The sequence below is a fragment of the Martes martes genome, assembly GCF_963455335.1.
Source record: "Martes martes genome assembly, chromosome: 4".
Lineage (NCBI taxonomy): Eukaryota > Metazoa > Chordata > Mammalia > Carnivora > Mustelidae > Martes > Martes martes.
The window spans coordinates 176578174-176601933 of record NC_137891.1 but is presented as its reverse complement, the minus strand read 5'-3'; the positions used below and the strand labels follow the sequence as shown (position 1 = coordinate 176601933).

General features: G+C 41.1%; 1 protein-coding gene across 9 annotated transcripts in view; it reads right to left on the bottom strand.

Moving 5' to 3' along the window:
• Nucleotides 1-23032, bottom strand: part of HP1BP3 (heterochromatin protein 1 binding protein 3) — a 38029-nt gene extending 14997 nt beyond the window's left edge. For 2 of the 9 annotated variants that reach the window (XR_013966730.1, XM_080801952.1), the window contains exons 1-8: nt 22900-23032; nt 17348-17540; nt 16798-16897; nt 13650-13803; nt 12003-12162; nt 9538-9681; nt 7232-7312; nt 5749-5903 (exon numbers count right to left, since the gene is read on the bottom strand). Coding sequence is in view for 7 of the 9 variants with exons in the window: in XM_080801952.1 (XP_080658078.1) it covers nt 5749-5903; nt 7232-7312; nt 9538-9681; nt 12003-12162; nt 13650-13803; nt 16798-16897; nt 17348-17443 (890 nt within the window). In the remaining 2 variants the exon portion in view is untranslated. Of the gene's footprint in view, nt 1-5748; nt 5904-7231; nt 7313-9537; nt 9682-12002; nt 12163-13649; nt 13804-16797; nt 16898-17347; nt 17541-21900; nt 22518-22899 lie in introns of those variants that run through there. The other 7 variants (XR_013966731.1, XM_080801956.1, XM_080801955.1 and 4 more) reach the window with 6 other exon arrangements.
• Between the last annotated feature and the right edge of the window lie 728 nt (nt 23033-23760).

The following is a 23760-nucleotide window of genomic DNA, read 5'->3' as shown; positions in this document are numbered from 1 at the left end:
ATTTAGAGTTGCAAAAAATCATTGCTACCAAATTAAAGAGGTGACTTGCATATTATATAAAAAACACTGTCTTTTTAAATTTATATATTTTTAAAGATTTTATTTATTTATTTGACAGACAGAGGTCACAAGTAAGCAGAGAGAGAGGGGTAAGGAGGCTCTCTGCTGAGCAGAGAGCCCAATAAGGGGCTCGATCCCAGGACCCTGGGATCATGACCTGAGCTGAAGGCAGTCGCTCAATGACTGAGCCACCCAGATGCTCCCAAATTTAAGGTTTTTTTTTTTTTTTAATTTTTTTTTAAGATTTTATTTATTTGCCAGAGAGAGAGACAGAGAGAGTACACACAAGCAGGCAGAGAGGCAGGCAGAGGCAGCGAGAGAAGCAGGCTCCCTGCCGAGCAAGGAACCCGATGCGGGACTCGATCCCAGGACTCTGGGATCATGACCTGGGCCGAAGGCAGCGGCTTAACCAACTGAGCCACCCAGGTGTCCCTAAGGTTTTTTAGAGAGAGAGAATTGGGGGGGTGGGGAGAGGCAGAGAGGGAGAGAGAATCTTAGGCAGTCCCCACACCCAGCACGGAGCCCCACATGGGGCTTGATCTCACAACCCTGATCTCATGATCTGAACAGCAGTTAAGAGTGGGAAGCTTAACTGACTGAGCCACCTAGGTGCCCCTAAAAAATAGTCTTTAAACATTAGAATCATATTTAGCATAGTGTAATGCTCATACCATAAGAATGATGTTGGAACTGAGACTGAAAATATTAACATGCATTGAGCACTAACTATATGCCAGGCACTGTTCTAAGAGCTTAACATGTGCTAAGAGATTTGAGCCTCCTAACAACCTTATCAATATACTGCTTATCAGTGAGGAAACTGAGACACAAAGGGATAACTTACTTAGTGATACAAAGCTAGGAAATGACAGAATCAGGATTTAAACCTAAGGGGTCTGGTTCCGAAGTCTGTGCTCTTAACCATAGTGCTCTTACAGCTTCTAGGTATATGGGAGAAGAAATTCACGTCTCATTTCACATGCTCCAGGACACAGTCTCCTTGCGGAATGGCCAGGTGAAAAGCCCATATTCATTCATTCATTCATTCACTCATTCAACTAATATTTACTGAGCATCTACTATGTGTTAGGCTTGGAGGAAAAAGAAGTGAACAATTTAAATAAAAATCCTGGCCTTTAGGATTCTGACATTTTAATGGGGTAGGCAGGTAATTTTAGAAAGACTAGGCAGATGTAGTATATGTTAGAATGTGATGAGTGGTATGGAGAAAAGTAAAGCTTCAGAGAAGTAGAATTCTGAATCCTGGGAGAGAAGGAAAAGGCTGCAGATGTATTTTGGGTGGTTCCATCAATAAAATGCAGTGTATGGGCCATGGCTGGATATTGACTGCAACAAAACTACAAAAAGTCATCCTGGAGGACACTGAACATGACCCGCACATTAGATGTTAAGAACTTAAATCATGTTAGTATGATGGTTTTGTTCTCACTGCATTTATGTGTATGTTTATAAGTTTCCAAAATAAAATGATTAAAAAAAAAAAAAAGGGAAGGTGATCATGGCAGAGTCAAGGCACTCTAACGATGACATTAGAGTAAAAACCTGAGGGTAGTGAAGGCCAAGTGGATTATGGGGGAAACCATCCAGGCAAAGGAAACAGCAAGCATGCAGACTCTGATGCCAGTTAAGTGAGGGAAGGGTAGTGGTGGTTTGGTCAGAGATGCAATGAAGTGTAGTGTCTTATATACTGTTTCCTGAGACTCTGGCTTTAATTATGTGGGGGTTGGGAAGCCACTAGAAGGTAGAGTGGCAAGGGGATATGATCTATCTTATATTTTTACAAGTCCCACTCTCATTGCTATGCTAAGAACACACTGAAGAGGAGGAAGCATGAGATGTGCAGTTAGGAAGTCACTGCTGTAATACAAGTTAGAGACAATGGTGGCTTGGAAGAGAGAGGTAACAGTGGAGGTAATGAGAAGAGGTCTGTTTATAGTAATATCTTAAAGCCAAAGTAATTGCTTACAGATTAGATGGAAGTGTGGAATAAACGGAAGAGACTATCATAAAAGCAATGTTTCCGGCTTCAGCAGCTAGAAAGATGATGTCGCCATTAACTGAGGGATAAGATACGGAAGACAAAACTTTTTGGGGAGGGGTTCAAGAGCTCAGTTTTGAACATGTGAAGTGAGAAACACAAGTAGTGACAGGAAATAAGCGTCTGTCTATATGAATGTGCAGCCAGGAGGGAGGTATGGGCTAGATTTATATATCTCTGAATTAGCAGCGTACAGCTTTGACAGTAAAAAAGAATTACCAAGTGAATGTGGATAGAAAAGACAAGAAGGAAGCCTGGCTAGCTAGCTCAGTCAGAAGAGCCTGAGACTCTTGATCTCAGCATCAGGAGTCTGAACCCCATATTGGGTATAGAGATCACTAAAAAACAAAAACAAAAACACTAAACAAAACAGAAACCAAACAACTAAAAAACAAAAAAAAGACAAGAGACCTACAATCTAATCCTTAGGAGACTGAGAAAGAATGGGTAGTGAAGTTGGAAGAAAATCAGGAAGATAGGCTGCCCTAGAAGGCAAGTGAAGAAAGTAAAGAAGGAAAGGAGAGGAGTTCGTGAATGCGTTAAGTCAATGCCACTGAAAGACCAGCAAGTAAATTAAGGACTATGAATGGACTACTAAAATTTATAACATGGACGTCACCTGTGGCACTGACAGGAAAAAGTATTTCAGGTAAGATGGTTGAGAGTGAAGTGTGACAAAAGTGGGTTTAAAAAAAGGTAGGAGGGGAAGGGCACCTGGGTGGCTCAGTCGTTAAGCGTCTGCCTTCAGCTCAGGTCATGATCACAGGGTCCTGGGATCAAGCCCTGCATTGGGCTCTCTGCTCAGCAGGAAGACTGCTTCTCCCTCCCCCACTCCCCCTGCTTGTGTTCCCTCTCTCGCTGTCTCTCTGTCAAATAAATAAAATCTTAAAAAAAAAAAAAAAATAAGAGGGGCAAGGAGTGCCTGGCAGGCTCAGTTAGTAGAGCATACAACTCGGGGGCATGATCTCAGGAGCACAATCTCAGGGTTGTGAGTTCAAGCCTCACACTGGGTGTAGAGCTTATTTAAGAAGAATAAATAAAATTAAAAACAAAATGGGCAGGAGGGGGAAAACTATAGACAACAAATACAAATAACTTGTACTTTAAAACTGCATTTTTGGGGCACCTGGGTGGCTCAGTGGGTTAAGCCTCTGCCTTTGGCTCAGGTCATGATCTCGGGGTCCTAGGATCAAGCCCCGAAAAGGGCTCTCTGCTCAGCAGGGGGCTGCTTCCCCCCACCTTCTGCCTGCCTCTCTGCCTACTTGTGATCTTTCTCTCTGTCAAATAAATAAATAAAATCTTTAAAATAAAATAAAATGAGGGGCGCCTGGGTGGCTCAGTGGGTTAAAGCCTCTGCCTTCAGCTCAAGTCATGATCTCAGGGTCCTGGGATCGAGCCCCGCATCGGGCTCTCTGCTCAGCAGGGAGCCTGCTTCCCCATCTCTCTCTTCCTGCCTCTCTGCCTACTTGTGATCTCTGCCTGTCAAATAAGTAAATAAAATCTTTAAAAAAATAAATAAAATAAAATGAAATAAAACTGCATTTTTTTTGCTCTTTTGTTTGACCAAGTCTAAGTACAGCTAAATTGTCATGTTAATTGTATGTATGACAGGATTCCACTACAGTCAGAGACAAAATTATTATGGTGTCACAGCAGTTAAAAAAAAAAAAGAGTTTCAAAAGAAAAAGTTATCGGGTGCCTGGGTGGCTGAGTTGGTTAAGCAACTGCCTTCGGCTCAGGTCATGCTCCTGGAATCCCAGGCTCCAGACCCACATCAGGCTCCCAGCTCCATGGGGAGTCTGCCTCTCCCTCTGACCTTCTCCCCTCTCATGCTCTCTCTCTCTCTCTCTCTCAAATAAATAAAATCCTAAAAAAAAAAAGTTATCATTAATAAGGTCATAGATAAAGGTCTTCAGGTTTGTTACCATTATGGGTTGGTAACCCATCTATTATCAGACAAATTTTATTTCAACATAAGACGATGACGAGAAATGTTCCCAAAGATTAGATGCGGAGTGAAGTTCTGCTGCTAGCAACAACCTGTCTCCTGTGAGAAGAGCAGTATGGTAAGGAAAGAAAAAAGCTGGGAGGAGATAAGGTCTCTAGTCACCAGAGAGTAAAGAGCAATGAACGTGAAATGTGTTTCCATCTTTAAATGCATCGTACATGCATCATACATGCATTTCTAGCTCACAGCTCTAACTGTGGGTCATACTCGGCAGAAATAGCATGAAAAAAATCAGGATATTAATTTCAAACTTTGTGCTTCTATAATTCCCTTTTCTTTTGTACCATTTCACTGACTCTTTAATTGGGCACTCTGAAGATCACGAAGTGCTTTTCTGAAAATGTGGCGTCTGGGTTGAAACTTCAGCAATGCTAATTGCAGGCCTCAGCAATGCAAGTACGTACTGGAGCTAAACAGTACAGGACAATGTGCATGCAAGACAGAAATCACAGAAATGACTCTGGATTGGAAGACAATTCTCTGAAAGTCATATAACAGATCTCACATAAACACACTTAAAACACAAACTCTGCAAATTATAAATTTAAACAATACGTCTACATGAATCCACAAATTAGCACATGTGACAGTCTAAATGATCATTCACGTATTTTTTAAAGCTCTTTTTTTTTTTTAAGATTTTATTTATTTATTTGACAGAGAGAGACCACAAGTAGGCAGAGAGGCAGGCAGAGAGAGTGAGAGGGAAGCAGGCTCCCCGTTGAGCAGAGAGCCCGACGCGAGACTCGATCCCAGGACCCTGAGATCATGACCTGAGCCGAAGGCAGCGGCTCAAACCACTGAGCCACCCAGGCGTCCCACATTCACGTATTTTTAAGTAGCAAATTTTTTAGAAATGAATTACTATCAAAATTCTCCCAGAACCCTACCTGAAATGTTTAAATGACGAAGACAGTACTGTCTCTGTAGAGGTTTTTAGAAACCTGAATTCTCTTACGTTTCAAACTCTAAATAAAAAGTAGAGCATACACCAATCACCTCATACCAACTGAGGACAACTAATATCAAAATACCAGAAAAACAGGGGTTGGCGAGGACATGGAAAAATCAGAACCATTGTGCACTGTTGGCTGGAATGTAAAATGATACAGCCGCTGTGTAAAACAGTATGGCAGTTTCTCAAAAAAATAGAAACTAGAATTATTGTATCATCTAGCAATTCCACTCTTGGGTATAGACCCCTAAGCACTGAAAGCAGGATTTTAAAGAGATGTTAGTACATCTCAAGTCACAGCAGCATTATTCACAATAGCCGGAATGTTAAAGTCAACCCAAGCATTCATTTTTATTTTTAAAGATTTATTTATTTGTCAGAGAGAGAGATACTGAGAGACAGAGGGAGAGAGCGTGTACACAGGCTAACAAGCAGGGGGAGCAACAGGCAGAGGGAGAAGCAGGCTTCCTGACAAGAAAGGAGACTAATGGGGATTTCAATCCCAGGACCCTGAGATCATGACCTGAACCGAAGGCAGACTGAGCCACCCAGGTGCCCCTAAATGTTCTCCTTCTTGAATATTTATTCTTTCCCTTTCTCATGAGAAAGGGGCTAAGGGAATAACACAGACCTCTGTATTTTGAAGTCTAGGCCAACAGCTCATACCTGATGTCCACTCTAAGTTTAGGGTAATACTGAGACACGTATTTCCTGATGAGACTGTAGGAAGCTTCTTTAGGTTCACAAAGGCGAGTAAAGGCCAATGGGAGAATATCCTCCAACTTTACTTGTGGTTCTGGATCCACTGCAGAGTTTCTGTTCTGAAATATAATATCAAAAATTATCATCATTACAGAATATGGAGTTCTCTGTTCGAATGCTTCTATATTCAACTCAAGGGCTTACCTAAATTGACTGCTAAATCAATTGCAGAATACTATCACTTTTTTCCACATTCAAATAAATATACCACAGGGGTAGTATAATGGCACTTGTGAGGCAACTTATTTGAGATAAGAACTTCAGATTGAGAGTTAAAATATGTATAAATATGAAAAGAGGGGCGCCCCGGTGCCTCAGTCGGTGAAGCATCCGACTCCTGATTTCAGCTCAGGTCATGATCTCAGGGTTGTGAGCGCAAGCCCCAGACTGGGCTCTGCACTGGGTGTGGAGCCTGCTTAAGATTCTCCCTATCCCCCCCTCTGCCCCTCCCTCTCTTAAAACAAAGAAAAGAAAGAAAGAAAGAAAGAAAAAGAAATGGTAGACTTTAATTAAAGGTCCTAGTTTATCCTTAGCCTTTAATAACAAAGAATGAAAAGGAGCATGCAGCACCAAAAAGCTCTGTAAAGAGTTTATTCCATTCAAAGTTTTAGAAAAAAAGTACAAAAATCTTTGGAGTTAAAACAGACATAGAGGGGTGCCTGGGTGGCTCAGTGGGTTAAAGCCTCTGCCTTCGGCTCAGGTCATGATCTCAGGGTCCTGGGGGCTCTCTGCTCAGCAGGGGACCTGCTTCCTCCTTTCTCTCTCTCTGCCTGCCTCTGCCTACTTGTGATCTCTGTCAAATAAATAAAATCTTTAAAAAAAACAACAACAACAAAACACAGACACAGAGAAATAGTCATGATTTCAGTTACTGACATAGAGAAAATACTACATATTTCACTTTATTATAGTACAAATACTTTCCATATATGAAATTATGTATCTCAAGGAACAGAAGTGTTATTAGTATGCACGAAAAAGAAAAGGAAAAGGAAAAGGAAGAGGAAAAGAAAAACGACAACAAAAACAAAAAGGCTCTGGGTATAGTTCTGGGGTCTAATATTGGGTAAAGATGTACTCATATGCCCCTTTTACTTTAACATTTCATATTTCATTAAAGGGAATATAATTCATACAGTTGCCCATAATTCAACATATGGCAGTTAAGTGCACGGGCTCTGGGGCTGGAGTGCTTGGATTTACACACTGCCTGTTTTCTACTCATTAGCTGGCCAAGAGTGAGCGAATCATTTACAACCTCTCCAGGCCTTAAGAAAAAGGCTGCACTGGGCACAGTGCTGGCACACAGGGAACACTCAATCAGTGCTGCTATGTTTAGTGGAAGAAATAGTTTTACAGAGCTCAAACTGTGGTAGAGACTTCTTACCTTTCTATTTCTGGATTTCTGAGGTGTTTTTCTTGATTTTTGGACCACAATAAAACTCCCAGAAGCACCTTTTCCTTTTACCTAAGGTAAAGTAATTACAGTTGCAATAATCAGTATTTTTAAATTACTGTGTTATTACTATTTATAACTTTACACTACCCAAACAAAATACAGGGCATGGTACTACAAGAACTAACGTACAGTACTGCTCAACCCTTCAGAGAAAAAAGAACAATGGACAGACTGAAAGGCTTGGGATTGAATCCTGTTTACGGTTACCATCTAGCCATTTAGTACTGAACAACCCCCTAAAGTTTCTGAGCTTTTGTTTCCTCATTCACGAAACTGGGAAGAATGCTATTGTGATACCAGGTTAAATAGTCTACGAGCTTTCCACCTCCCAAAAAAGTACTATGAAAGAAGGGACAATCTTGGGGCGCCTGAGTGGCTCAGTGGGTTAAGCCTCTGCCTTCAGCTCAGGTCATGGTCCCAGGGTCCTGGGGTCGAGCCCCGCATCGGACTCTGCTCAGCGAGGAGCCTGCTTCCCCGCTCTCTCTGCCTGCCTCTCTGCCTACTTGTGATCTCTGTCAAATAAATCAATAAAATCTTTTAAAAAGGGGGGGGGCAGACAATCTCTTGGGGATAATAAGAAAATCTCTATCTTGAAAGGAAGATCATTCCTTGGCAAAAGTTTACAGCCTGCTGATCTCAAACTACAGTGCTTCCCAGATCGCCCATTAGTGATTATTACTGCACATGGGAATAGTTATCTGATTAATTCTTAGTCACCCCATATGGTATGTGTAAGTCTTACCACATATTTCCACAGTTTACAAAGCACTTTCATAGAACTTTAAAGCTGATTGGCACTAACCTGAGTCCTCCACACCTTAGCTTTATTTGTGCTACTATGAATGTAGCAATCAAGCTGAAATGCTTTCAGCCTATAAACTGTTGTTTAAGCATCAAACTGAGGTCAGCCTACGAGGCAAGAATAGGTCATAAACTATATTTCATAAAAAAAAAAAAAAACACACCACAAAGCCAGCTCATAAACTGTGCTGACATACGCTATGGTAGAGGACAAGTCTCTGGTTCTAATTACATTGGTTAGATAATACCTTTTAATCAGTGACTGTTTTGAAGGCCATACAATTATCGTTATACAACATTCTGAGAAAGCTGTGACATTAGCTCCACAGCAGGAATCTGTTTTACTCACTGATGGGCCCCTAAGGACCTGGCACACAGGAACAATATATATTTGTGGAATGAAGTACTTCTTGAAAGATCCTAATCAGAATGTAAATGCCTGAGTGGCACAGAATTCTGTATTAATCAAACTGTGCAGAAAGAAAGGCAACAGGACTCTTGGAATGCAGTTAACTAGGTCCTCTGACCATTTTTGCCACTACCATGGGATTGTGATTACTGGACCCATGAAGAGGATTTAAGATAAAGTCCATTCCAACTTTAAATTTTTATGATTCTAAGCAGTATTTTTATGTATTATGCAAAATTACATGGATTTAGGCCTGAAATCAATATTGGTTTTAGACCAGTCTCAATTTACTCAGGCTTCTCTGAGCTCCTAACAAGCTTTAATATTGTTAAGTTAAAGCGAACCTATTTACATACATACATTACATACATACATACATTAACAGTAACAAGTCTAGTTACATAACTTGGGCTTTAAAACTAACAAACACAGGACAAGAATAATTCTTTTTTGCTGCTCCAAGAAAATGATTCCTTAATCCTAGCTCTCATCTTCAGTACTAGGTGATCTCAAGCATATGTGGCCCCCAAAGAAAATCTAATTATGGGGCACCTGGGTGGCTCAGTCAGTTAAACAACTGACTCTTGATTTCAGCTCAGGTCATGATCTCAAGCCTTGTGTGGGGCTCTGTGCTCAGCACGGAGTCTGCTTAAGATTTTCTCCCTTTCGAGCTCGCGCACTTGCTCTCTCTCATTCTCGCTCACTCTGCCCCTCCCTCCTCCCACCCCTAGCTCATGGACTGGTGCGTGCTCTCTAAAAAAATAGATAAATAAAATTTATAAAAGTACAAGGAGCACCAGAAACAAATTACACTATCATAATGCTTCTGCTCTCCAAAACAGTTAACTTATCAAAGGTAACTGGCACCCGTGATTCTGAAACCTAGTCTCAAATAATAAAAATAGGTTAAGCTTAAGCATTTCAATCATGTTAATTTACAAAAGAGGACACAAAAAATCTAAATGTTGTGGACTTATAATTAATACATGCTAAAATGATCTCATCCCCAATAACTGGTTAATACCTGTTTGATGACACCTCTATTTAATTCTCTTTTCAGTGCTTGTTTAAGGAGGTAGCCCCTTCTCTCCAACTCCAGAGAAGGGTACTTATGGATAATGTATTTTCGAATAGCAACCACTGATGCACCACTCTTCTGGAAGCATGCCTAGAAAACAGATTTACCAAACCATACACATTACTTTATACTAGCTGCTTTTCATTAGACAGAAAAACTGACATGTTTTCAAAATAAATTATTTTGGAGGTGAACTTGACAAAGGATAAAAATGGCAGAAAGAAGGAGTAGTCTTTCAGGTAACTTCAGTTCATCATGGCTGTTGAAAAATACAGAAATACAATCTTTTTGCAACAATAATTTTAACTTACTTCAAGACAGGCAAAGAGAAAATACAACATACGAACGATATTCTCCGTGTCAAGGAAGAACCTCTTCCCATTTTAATTCTATTCCATATTTAAAAGACAGATCTCCAGCATTAAAATGAAGAAAACATAACATTTTTATTACTTGTAAGATTACAGATCTGGTTCATTTTATGGAATGAGCTTTAAGCATACAAGGACCAATATTTCTCTGTAGACTTTGTGTGAATGTCAGCAGAGAACATAAAGATAATCTGAATAAATGGCGTAAAACGGTTTACAGATGGAAAATCTTAAGCAGAGTTTTGGGTAACAATGAGGGCATTCGGCTGTGACTTAAAATGCCCTCTTCTGTTTCCATCCAATTTATCTATACTCCATTTGAATAAGGACCATGGAAGACTTACATAGGTCATTACGTCACTAAGGTGGCAAATTTTTTTCAAATGCTTTACATAAAGAGCATCTGTTACCAACCTAATCGGCTAGTACACCAATTTTGTGTTGCCGTTGTCTGTAAACTAAACGTGTCAATTAATTCTCATTGGATAAAGACTTGGTTGAATGTTATTTTATATACTTTGACAATAAAGAAAAATTGTACAACATAAAACAAAGTTGTGTTAATATGGTTCACCTACTTCAAGTAAGTATCTTTGATCTATTACGACCCATTAAAGTTTACTCCTAATCTTTTAAGAAAATACAAAGAAAATCGAGCAGAAAAGAACTCTTTAATGCTAAAACAATTCATGCTGCACCAAACTGACAGAGATGGAAGTAGACATCAGGACTTCTGTTTATTCACAAAATGGTATCAGTGGTCTGAAATCATGATTTGTTACGTTGCATGGAACACAAATACACACACGTAGCCTCATTTGTACAAATATGCGCAGTCAGATTCAAACTATTCTTCAGGCCTATATTGTTCTTTTTGTTTCACTACTTTTAAATTTTAGTCCGTTCTCCAACCTCACTGTAACTCTGCTCCTCAAAATCTAGGTTGAGAGGTCATGAAGTGAATGAAATCCTGGAAGAAAGGATATACAAAGAAAAGAGATCTCACTATAGTCAAGCTATCTAGACCAAGAAAGTTTTAAGGAGTTGAGAGCCCTCTTAAAAGAGTACAGGGAGAGGTCTGAAGGCAAACCCTTTTCCAGTTCATGTGTCATTCTCAAATTCTGAGAATGACCACAAGGCTCCTCTTTCCTCTGTACACCACAGTTGATTACACTGGTCTTTATCCCTAATTTTGACTGAGATCCTAGCAACAAGGTCCCGAAAATGAGGGCATTTTATTAATTTGGATGATGAGATGATAAGAGGAGCTAGTGAGATTATCATCTCATCATGCAAAATTAGCAAGGTAAGCATAACCAGAAAAACTTAAACAAAAAAGGCAAGGTCAGATTAGAAGAAAACCTTAAAAATAAAAATAAGCAAGCTACCGGTAAACTAATGGGAGTCAGTGGATTACAGCAAAGTCATAAAACTGTGCAAAGAGAATTTTTGGTGATGAAGCAAAGTAGTAAGGTTTTTAAGAGGGTTTCTTAGAGCTCAGGTGAGAAAGCTAGCTATTACCAGTATTAGATACTCAGCTTTAAATTGGACCTAAAGACAGTGTATCTTTTTAAAATAAAAATCCTCTATGCGACTCAGTTACTCTCAGTCAGAATCAGACTTCTTAAGGGCAAAGATGACCCTGTTTGTTTTTTTCTCTGCTATATCCTTAGCAGGGTTACAGATACACAGAAGTTAGTCCTTAAATATGTTTGTCGAATGAATTAACAGGTTCAGCCTTCAAATAAATACTATATTTAACCAATAAACTGAAAAAAAAAAAAAACACCAAAACACTAAAGTTAAAATACTTGCTCTCATAAATTTGAATTAAAAAATTAACAGTGCTCGCCAAATGTGATTTTCTTAAAAAACAAAAACAACAACAAAACATGAACTTCACAATGGCTTTCTTCTATTTAAGTACCTTTTAGGAAGCAGAGCAAGATTTCTCATGTCTGGACAGGAATATGCCATTTTCAAATAACCCAAAGACAAACAAAATAAATCTAAGATGAACTGCTTGTAATAAAAACTTGCCTTAATGGCCTCAGTTAGGATTGCATCCATCTTGGGACGTGGGGAGGAAGCCATCGGTGTTTGTTTCTGGGCCCTGGCTAGCTGGCTGGCAGAAAGGGTAGCCCAGGAAGGTATTGTTTTTTTCACTTTCTTCTCCTTTTCTTTAGACTGATCTTTTTCACTTTAAAACAAAGAATTGTTATTATGCAAAGTAAACTGCAGAAAGAGGTACAAAATCAGAAAGTAGACAAGGGAAGGATAAAAATGAATGTTTTATTTCCACACTAAAGTGATACATAAAACGAGCAAATTTTCACAAAATAAAACCTTTTTAAAAAATTGGATACTATAAATGAACAAAAAGGTGTTTTCTCTTAGTTGCAGAAGTCTGATAAATTAGCACTATGAAGGTCCAGCACACTAAAGAGATGAGAATTTTAAAACATATTCTAACTACAACAGCTGTCATTTAGCACAGTGAAAAGAACTCAAGCTCTGAAGTTGGAAGACCTGGGTTTGGGTTTTTGCTCTAACATGTACTAGCTATATGACCTTGGCAGGTGACCTGAGTCTCAGCCTCCTCAGCTGTAAAATAGTAATATAAGGCCAAATATTTCACAAGTTTGTTGCAAGAATTATATTTGTAAAAACAATTTTGTGAGCCATAAAGCATTACACAAATTGTATTCTAAAAATAACAATAGCACTCCATGCACCTAAAATACAGGGTAGCTGCTAAAAATTCCAGAGAACTTAAGCCTATAATAGATTCCCTGAGGACTATACCCAGAAAAGTGCAGTTATTACTTAGTTATTCATTCATTTAAAAAGCAATTCCTAACAATTCTGACCAACTATGAAAAGAACAGAACAAAACCAGCTGTCCTGCAAACAAACAAAAAATCAAAAACAAAAAAAACCCACTTTAAATTAAAAAAGAATTACTGGGGTGCCAGGGTGGCTCAGCCAGTAAGCGGCTGCTTTTGGCTCAGGTCATGATCTCGGGGTCCTGGGATGGAGCTCTTGTTCCTCGCCCTCTGCCCCTCCCGCTCTTGTGTGCGCACGCGCTCTCTCTCTCAAATAAATAATAAAATCTTAAAAAAAAATAAAGATAAAAAAGAAATGCCACCACATTGTACAGATTATCAGTAGCAAATTTCACTTTCAGATTCTCAATGTCACCCTCCAACTGATGAATACTTCGTCAAACATACACAGAGTCTTAGGTGACTCTGGCAATAGTTGGTACAGACTTATGTTTTCTTACAGAAGCATATAAAAACAACTCACAGAGGCAGAGGCAGGAATAAAATGGTGAAGTGTTTCCCAGGTCAGATTTTTAGAGTCATGTTTCATTTCTTATTGAAATTATGTCAATGATTAAAATATCAGACACTCCCACAATGAATTCTAAGCAAAAAAAATTCCAAGGGCAAGAGCAATGAATTTTGAGTTATTCAAACCACTATTACGATAACTACTACAAACTCTAATAGGCCATACAACTACATAACAAACCTATTTCAAACAATAATTCTAAAAAGTAAATCCAAGTACACAGCAAATATCTAGCATAAACCAATGTTACAATGCCTTAAACAATCTGATCTACAGTCCTTTTACACAGTCTTCAATTACTATAAATAGCAAGAATGCATGGCTCCTTACTCCTTTTTGGTTTCCTCTGAAGACTTGTTCTCTTCCTTCTCTTCATTCTCAGGTTCTCCCTTTGGCTGCTCCGTCTCACTAGATGTAGCAGGTGGAGTTTCATTCTCTTGTTCTTCTACAGTAGAGACAGATTCCTCTGAACTTATGTCTGGTTCTAAAAAATCAGGTGAGCAGAATTGGATCAAGTAGATATATTAGAGACTGAGTCAATAAAAGGGCAAAAGTCTAATTTATTAAACAGAAAAGCCAAATGCTCCAACTGACAGATGTATTCTAAAACAAACAAATGACAATCAGTTGCTGTTTTCTTTCCTTCCTTAGGTCACTCAAACTGCCTATTCAATGGATTGTTTATCCAGACCATTAGGTGAGAAAAGGAGATGGACCAGGCAATTTGAGATTATCTCAAATCAAATCTCTTGCCCACAATCTGCAATATTAATGATAAGATTCATAATTAAGAAATTAGCTATTTCATAATTGAACAGACAAATGTCTTAAGAAGGGAATGAGTAACAGAAAATTAACACCTATTTTCCACGTTAAAGGACTGGGACAAGAGCAGAAATCCGAGAGGGGGAATAGTGAGGTCTGCAGTTGCTAATTTGGGTCTTTCTCAGCATTTCTCTTAGACCAGTTACTACAAGACACAGTATGCCAGATATGGTTAAGTAGGGACTTCAAAGAAAAGGACTCTCCAGTGACAAAACTTAGGCAAAAAAATAAAAGTATAGGCTTGAAGAGTTTGGTCACTTAAGGGGGCGCCTGGGTGGCTCAGTCGGTTGAGTGGCTGCCTTCAGCTCAGGTCATGATCCCAGGGTCCTGGGATCAACCCCCGCATCGGGTTCCCTGCTCGGTGGAGAACCTACTTCTCCCTCTCCCTGCTGCTCTGCCTACTTGTGTGCGCGCTGTCAAATAAATAAATAAATTCTTGAAAAAAAAGAGTTTGGTCTTTTAAATTATGTGAACAAATTACTATCATGATGAAAACTTCTAAGAGAACAAAAAAAATGCCACTTCCTTCTTATAACCAAAACATATATATAGTTCTAAAGGAATTTCTAATTTTCGACAAATTAAAATTCTAAACCATGAATTTGAGGACAATCAACTATCATTTGTTGATCTCATCCTAGTTATGCCCTTCAGCCAGACTTGCATATTAGCTGAAAATCCTCCCACATGCGTTTAGCCAAAATTGAGGTTTTAGAGTCAGACACACCTGGATTCAAGTTCAGCCCTTACAACTTTCTAGCTTGCTATCTTAGGGCAAGTTCTTTGATGTCTCCAAGTTTCAGTAATCGTACCTCAGATCTATCATGGGTATTGCATACAGTGCTTTGTACGTGCACGTGCACTATGTGGGTGATTCCCATTCTCCTTTGGCCTCTCTTGCTGGTTCTAGAACTATTTTGCAAAGTATTAAAGCTAGAACTTCATTATAACAATGGTATCTGTCGACTCAGATAATAACTGTAAAATGTATTTTTTAAATCATATCTTTTACTACCCCTCACCCCACCGATTTAACTCCTGCGTGGATAAGAACTTACTAATAGTTAGTCGTTATGCTTATTTATACATTGTCTTATTCTAAAAAGGACGAAAAAAACCGTTTACTGGGTTTTTCTCTAAGAGTAGAGCTATAAATTCAATTTCACATTATCTTCTCAAGAATAACTGCTTAGGGAAACCTGGGTGGCTCAGTGGGTTAAAGCCTCTGCCTTCGGCTCAGGTCATGATCCCAGCGTCCTGGGATCGAGCCCCACACCGGGCTCTCTGCTCAGCAGGGAGCCTGCTTCCTCCTCTCTCTCTCTCTGCCTGCCTCTCTGCCTACTTGCGATCTCTGTCAAATAAATAAATAAAATCTTAAAAAAACAAGAGTAACTGCTTAACAGTTGATGGATTAATAAAAGTGTAGTAAACGCAACAGACACTAACTACGCAGTATGTATAAGACACTGTTTCCAACTCCATAAACTCCATTGTGTCTGTCTCTGTGAAATGCAGGATTTATAAAATCTAAAATATGAGTGAAATCCTATTATTTTTACATACAAAATCCTATAATGGGGGATTACACACAGAACTTGTGAAGTGAATACGGACCCTTTCTAAATTCCTGGTTGACTTCTCTAATACCTAAACTCTCCACAGGTATTCTGAAAACTGATGCGATTAGTGATTTAGTGGCTTTTAGCTGGTCAGTTGTTAAGCAAATGTGGCTTAAGATGGGCCATCAAGGGCAGTGCTGGACAAAATAACCAACTTCACCTCACCAGCACCTCTCCTTTTTCATATGCTGATTCCCACGTCTCCTAAGTGCCTCAGGCTATTCATCTGGATCATCTTTTAACAGTCATTTTGAAACAAAACCCAGCTTCAGCTGGAAAAAGAGTATACTCCTGCTGCAGTGAGGTATAAAGGCAACAGCGTGCACATTATTTTTTATTCCCAATCTATGCTGGTCAGCAAATATTTAGTTCTAATAGCCACAACAGGGACAGCACCATGTGCTCATCACTGGCAAACCAAAGCTGAAAGGCAAGGGAGAAAGGGGAAAAGGATAAGGAAAGAAAGAAAAAAGTCACAAGAAAAAAGCAAGGAAAAGGAGAAGAGGCAATTAGAGATGCCATAAAGGAGCACTATTACCCAGTTTGATGGATCTACATTTCTCTTGATTCATTATGTTTCTGACTATGTCTAGCCGATCTTCTCTCCACCAACGCTAAATACAAACCAATACCCTGATTGCCCATTTGCTCCTTTAAGGCCTCATGATGATTTCTGAGTGACACTGCACTGTCCATCCTGAAGGCTCAAGTCCCCCATTTCTCCACGGCCTTCATCACCACAACACGGTATGCCCAGAAGCCACTCTTCGATGGTTCCTGTTCATGCCAACTATTTACTTTTGAATTCCGAGAACATGAAATTTTTGCCTTCTAAAAATCTTTAGAGAAGATGAAATTCTTACTTCGCTCACTTTGGTCTGGAAACGACTTATCTATAGGTACCACTTCTCTCTTTCAATGTCCCCCCAAAACAGCCATGAAAAAAGAACAACTAAGTTCAAAGGAATTTATGGGATACTCCAAACTGGAGTAGAAACTTTTGCTATTTTAGGTTGTTTACTGCTTTACTTTACCTGGCTTTTCTTCCTCCCCTTCAGCAAGCTTGCTTTTGGGAGGGGTTTCCCGCGTAGAATTCACAGTTCGACGAATTGGCATGGTGCTATCTTCTACCTTCTAAGAAAAGAGACAGCCATAGTCACACATGCATAAGAAAACTTCTCTATTCTCTCTTTCTCAAGGGGCCTAACTGGGTGTCAGAAGATGTAGGAGAATTCTTCAAGTCGACTCCAGGATCTGATGCAAATTACTTTTAACAGGTTTTTTTTTGAAGTAATAAATATGGTTTTTAAGATGTACTTCACAAAATATTTTATTTTAGCTAGGATTTCAAATGGAAACAGGTAATTATACTTGATTTGGAATAAATTTAGAAGGTTGGAGGTTTTCTCAGGAATTTGAGGGGAAAGGGAAGATGAAAAGAATTTTGTATGTTTGATCCTTTTTCAGATTCACAACCCAGAACTCCCCAAAGTAAGGAAAGGAACATGTACCAAGAAGGACCCAGCAGGGCCTGAAGTCAGGGACTGATCCAAGAGTGAGCTTCAAGAATGTGTCAGCCCCTACCTCACCTAACTTGTCCGCGTGGATCAGCTGAGCTCCTACTATAAGTGGGAGTGCCTTAGGATGGACGAGTTCACCTTGAGACGTATCAGTCGCCATTTAAAATAATTTCTAGGCCCGAGTACAGGTTACACTCTGAAGCCTCTGCTGTTAACCACAAGGATTTTTCCTAATGGTTTCAGTGTGAAGAGTCAACCTAAAGCACAGAAAAGACCTGGTGTGAAGATTAACAGAAACAAAACTAAACTAAATGTCTAAATTTAATACACATCCAAAGGGGAAAAAATTAACTATAAAACTTATAGGTAAGTGACAGATGACTTGATCAGTTATCATTCAGAAAGATAAAATCAACTATCACAATATAGACTATGTAAAGCAGCCACTAAGACAAAATGCACAAGCCACAGCAGCTGTTGTACCTTCCACATGAACAAAGGCAACACGGACAAGAAAGCTCCTACGGAACCTATCCCCAACCCCCTCCGGGTACCATCAGGAACTTAGAAAGGACAGAATAAGGAGACTAAGGAACAGTTTAGTCAAATGTTACTCAATACTGAAGAGAGAAGGTTTTTGTTGTTATTGTTCTCAAATGGATTAAGAAAATAATCTGCAACCTTGACTTCATCTCCATTAAATAAGCAATCCAAGGGCAAAAATCCTGCTGAAGACAACGTGATACTCTAAGAGCCTCCAGACCTAGAGAAGCAAATTTAGACTGTCACCTAGGAGAACAGAAGTATGCCTCCAAGACCTTACTTATTACTTTTAAAGTAGGCAAAACTAGCACAGAAGAACATAATTAAATATTCAAAGATAAAATCCATGTTTTGAGTGACCATGTAGTCACTCAAATTTACCTGATCATTAATACTCTCTGCCCTCAAAAAAAAAAAAAAAAAAAAAAAAGCTCATCTGGGACTCAGTGACATTTTACAATAAAAATCTCTATAAAATATAAGAAAATGATCATTTGAGTGTTTAGATCTTTGTGCTAATGAACATTAACAAAGACTTGGGGAATAGCAGATCAGTCATTCAACCTCTACTTTAAGCTCTGACCCTGTCTAGGAATTCAAGAGCTTTCTATTTGTCATGTAATAGTCCTAAGCTACAATAACTAGGATAAATCCAAAAAACCCAAACATAGAGAATCCTTTCACATTTACAGGGAAAATCTTTTTATGGAAACCCCCAAGAGCAAAGCCAGACTTGTGACTTGTCAATCAGCTGCAAGCAAAGGCAGCTGAAAGAATTCAAGATGCACTAAAACTTATTATCAAGAGTAAATTAGTAATATCCATGAATATTTTAAAAATTATGTTATAAAAACTACTTAAAATGTTCCTGTAGCAATTCACTTCAAAGAATTATAAAATACAGAAATAAGAATAATTGTTTTTTGGTCTGTGAAAAGATGGCCACATTGGGCTTAAGAACACTATTTAGGCTTGTGAAACCTGGAAGTCTATCTTGGAATAATCTGAATACAAAAACCTGCTCATTCATGCAACTAGCACTTACACAGTAATATGTTTTCTCGAACAATTAAAAAAAAAAAAAACTAAGCAAATCTGCTGCTGTCTTCACATGTGAACCCTACAGAGAATTAAACCACCACAATCAGGTTATTCTTCGTAGTGATATGCCTAATGAATTCATCTTTCTTAACCCATGATAACACTAGCTATGCTGAAAATGCTACTGCAAAGTCAACAAAAACCTTTAGAAGACTCTGTTCATAGAGTATCCTAAAAAAAAAAAATTCTCCCTGTAAACACAATACTGAAAAAAGTATCAAACCTTTCCAGGCTACTATATTAATTACTCAAAACTAAAACAAATGAGTTAAAAGGGGAGGGGACATGCAAAGGAAGCTACTACTAATGCCAATGTGATGAAACTAGTATCAGCGCAACAAGCACATGGTCCATAAAAAGATATTAGACATCATTAATCCAAGGACAAAAATGACAGTTTAAATTAGGTTGGGTAAGAAGCATGCTCAGGTTGGAATTTAAAAAAAAAAAAAAAAAAAGTTGGTTTGCCCAACTTTCTGGCTGCCATCCACCAAAAATATAAATCCTGACACTCTCTTGCTCAAAACCTCCCAATTACCATATCTCCCTATTTTACTAATCTCACCTCCTACTACTCCACCCATCACTCTACTCTCTTGACCCCAAACACAAAAACTTTCTTTTGGTCCAGGCACTGTGCTCTGCTCATCCCTGCCTCAGGATGTCTGCACTTGCTGTTCTCTTAAACTAGAACCCTTTTTTCCTAGACACTTCAATCAGGTTTCTGCTCACTGTCACACCGCTCAGGAAGGCCTCCCATCCTCCCCATTCTTTGGGTTTCTTCAGCATTTAATACCAACTGAAATTCAAAATATGTGTTTACTTGTTTATTATGTATCTCTCTCAAATGCACTGTAAGCACTACAAGGTCTAGGACCTTTAATTCACACTGTATTTGCAGCACCTAGAACAGTGTCCAACACATAATGTGTTGGACAAATTTTGGGGAAAAAAGTTAAATGAACAATGCCATCTAATTAACTATTTATCACTATATTTAGTGTATGTGAATAACACTCCAAAAATGAAACCCAAAGTTATTTGGGATAAATATTAAGAAATGTTTCCTTCAGAGGCACCAGGTTGGCTCAGTCCATAGAGAGTGGAACTCTTGATCTTGGGGTTGTGGGTTCGAGCCCCACATCAGGCAAAGAGTTAACTTTAAAATAAAAATGTTTGCCTCAGCTCTGAATTTCCTTGGGAAGGGTCATGGAATTTAAAGCTTCAGTGTGTAATACTTTCTTTTTAATAGACTGAATAATGAGTTACTTAACATGTTCAATGTTCATTACAGACCTAACAAAACTATATGAATGGTTAACTCACACTGCCTTATCATCACCATGTACCTATTAATTTAACTTCTTGTTGCTGTACTCTTGAATCAGACTTTTAGGCTACCATGTTTATTCCCTAGCAGAGATCTTATCTAGGTGGTTCACTGCTGCATACTTGGTGCCTAAGAATACACAAAGCACAGAATAGGTGCTCAACGAGTATTTGTTAAATGAAAGGATGATGAATACATGAAAAAGTTTTCCAGCTAGGTTTTTTTATGTGCCAAAACCAATATGTGTTTACCTGTGGTTTATGTGGTCCTCCTGTGGTCTCCAATCTGGGTTCTTTTTTTTTTTTTTTTTTTCCCCTCCAAATGTTAGATTAATTACACAAAGAATTGCCTTTTTAAAAGGAAATTCTAAATTGTTTTTAATTTAATGCCAGCAATAGAAAGAGGTGATAAAGTCTGGAATTTCAGAGTTTTTATTTTTCTCTACGTTATGAGAAAGCAATAGAAAAATTAGTAGGAGGTTAACAATGTATTTCAGTTTACTGACATCCTTGAAGATACGCATTTTAGGGAAAGTACTACTATTTTCATATTTTATCATAAAATGTGCAACAGGTTATAAATCACAAAATCACTAGTTATAGGCACAGAATATATCAAACTGTTTGCAACCTCGTCTTTCCCTGTATTCTGACTTACTAGTAATGTCACAAAAAGCATGCCAGTAATTTGGTGGCAACTACCCCCCCAACTTTTACACTTCAATAAAGCAGTATGTACCTAATTAGTGTCTACCTTGGGAATCTATGGTATGTATGGACACTTACATGGCACCCCCTTGAAAGACAATCATAACGTTAACTGCCTAAATAGTTAAGATTTTCATCTATCTATGGACAGTTCAGAGTACTTCCTCCAATTTTCCGCCCTAAATCGTCCAAGTTAGTTTAAAAACTCAGCCAAACCAAAAATTAAACAAAACACAAAATAAACCTTTAAAATGTTACTTCTACTTTGAAACATAGTAAACTGAACTTTTCAGTAGAGCACTAAAAACTTTAAAAAAGGGTCGCCTGGGCGACTCAGTGAGTTAAGCCTCTGCCTTTGGCTCAAGTCGTGATCTCAGGGTCCTAGAATCGAGCCCCGCATAAGGCTCTCCGCTCAGCAGGGAGCCTGCTTCCCCCGCCCCCCGCCTGCCTCTCTGCCTACTTGTGATCTCTGTCAAGTAAATAAATAAATCTTTAAAAAAAAAAACCCTTAAAAAAAAAGCTCCAAGTAGCTTTATGCCCATGCCAGATAAAATCAAAGTATCTTCCAAAATAAAACCAGTCACATCTAATTTCACTCTAAGACACGAGAGCTACCTCCCATCAAGTCCCAGGCGAATTCCTAGACGTATTTCTAATTGGACTCTCGCCTTTCAGTGTAATGAAAAGTCAGGAGCGTAATAAACAACAGAGAATTCAGAATTTGTACGTTGAAGAGGCAATCAAGTTCACCTTGTCCAGTCCTCCGTGCAGAAGAGAATACTCCCCCCCAAAGGCTAGGTGACCCGTTCTCGGTCACAGACAGTGGCCAATTCGGTGTCAAGACTCAGATCTGAGGCTCTCACTTCAGCAAACCTGCCGCCAGCTCTTGACAAACGCCCACATTCACGAGTTCGACTTTTTAAATTAAAACCACACCTTCTAAGGCGCGGTGAGTTACAAGCTCCGGGCATGCCAGACGGGAAAACGAAAGCTCAGGCCCGCATCGCGGCAGCAGCAGCAGCAGCAGCAGCAGCAGTGGCGGCAGCGGCAGCTCGGAAACGCCCGCCCTGACCGCTGAGAGGCACACGGGGAACAGCGCAGCCGAGACAAAGAGGCAGGGAGCGGCCGGTGCGGGGCGCGAGCAGAGGCGGGGGAGCGCAGGGCCAAGAGGAAGGCAGCGCTGCGGAGGACAGGAGGGCTCGGCGGCGGACACCGAGGAGCCCTCCGCGCGGCGCAGGCTCCGCGCGGTCGGCGGCTCCGGGCGCGTCGGTCGCGCCCGGGGATGCACGCGGCCGAGGCCGACGCCACGACCCCGGCAGCGGTCGCCCGCGCGACACCAGAAACGGCGGACCGCGACCACTAGCGCTCCGCGCACTCACCACTGGGAGCTCCGTAATGGCGGCGGCAGAGGCGGAGAAGCCGGGGGGCGGGCCCGCCGCAGCCAGTCACCGCCGCCGGCATCTTTCGAACCCGCTCCGAAAACCGCTGAGGGAGTGGGGCGGAGGGGGAGGGTAAGGCGGGGGCAGCGGCGGAGTTCGCCGCGGGCCTCGGGAGCATGCGCAAGGCCTCAGCCAATCGGAACGCAGCGGGAGGACGCTGGCGCAGGCGCGCTGGGACGTAGGGCCCGGGACCAGGGAAGAGCTATCCCCTCCTCCCCTCAGTCCAAACAAAACAAGGGCGGGAGCGCGCGCGCCGGAGGGCCCCGGAGGAGGCGTCAACGAGAGGGGCAGGGGGCTAGGTCGCAGGGGAGAGGGAAGGGAGGGCGGAGCGGCCCGGAAAGGCAGACAAAAGGCACCACCTCCGGGGACCCGAGCGCCCCGCCCCCTCCACTCCGGGAGCGGCGTCGGCGCCCCGGGCGAGCGGCCTCGGCCACTCGCCTTCGGGGTCCATCGAGCCCGCGCCCACTCTCCGCCCGCCTGTTCCGTCCTGCGTTACCTCTGCGCTCCCCCCTTCCTGGCGCCCGCGTTCGGCACGGCTTCTCAGCGCCGCTCCCGCTGCCGCTCGTCGTCTCCGCCGCCGCTGTCCTCCAGGCCCAGCCGCCGCGCTCTGCCGCCCCGCCCCCCTGCCCGCGGTCCCGCGCGCGCGCGCACTCTCGTGCCGGCCCCGCCCCCGCGCGCGACCGCGACCGCGCCCCCAGCCCGCGGGAGTCGAGGGAACGCGCGCGACTGGCCTCCCCGGCCGGGTGCGCGAGAACGCGAGAGGGCGCTCGGAGGAGGGAGGACGCCCGGGAGGCGACAGTGCGTCGGGCCACGCTTCTCCCGGGCACTGCCCCGTGGTGCCCGTTAGCTTGGGTGCGGTTTCGTTTTCCTCGGAGGAGCCCTCTTTTCACTCCCTTCCCTTTCGCTACTCTCTAGTTGGCTCCCTGGTCTTAACCGGGTCTCCGCTTTGGAGATCCGTTTGCCTTTAGAGGGGCTGGCATCTCCCGCTTCTCAGTTTAGTCACCGCACAGGAACAAACTGCCTTTCTCTGATGACCGTGGAAGAGTTGAACAACCAGATAGCGGTGAATTCGATACTTCACGTTCATTCCTATTAAGTATCCAGACAGTATAGAGCAGAGTAGTGATTCAGGAAAAAAACTGGAAGAGTTGCTTTTCTAGTCTATGAAGTCCTTGGCCGCCTGATCTGCATACGCAAGAAGGGTTCTCGGAAAGTAAACCCTGGCCATCAGGAAAGAGGGAATTCCCTTTGAATTGTCATGTCACTTTGGTATGAGCGGACTTCAGCAATGTACATACTGTTGAAAAATGGAACTTTCCAAAGCCAATGTATTTAAAGTAGGTGTTTTGTGGTGGGG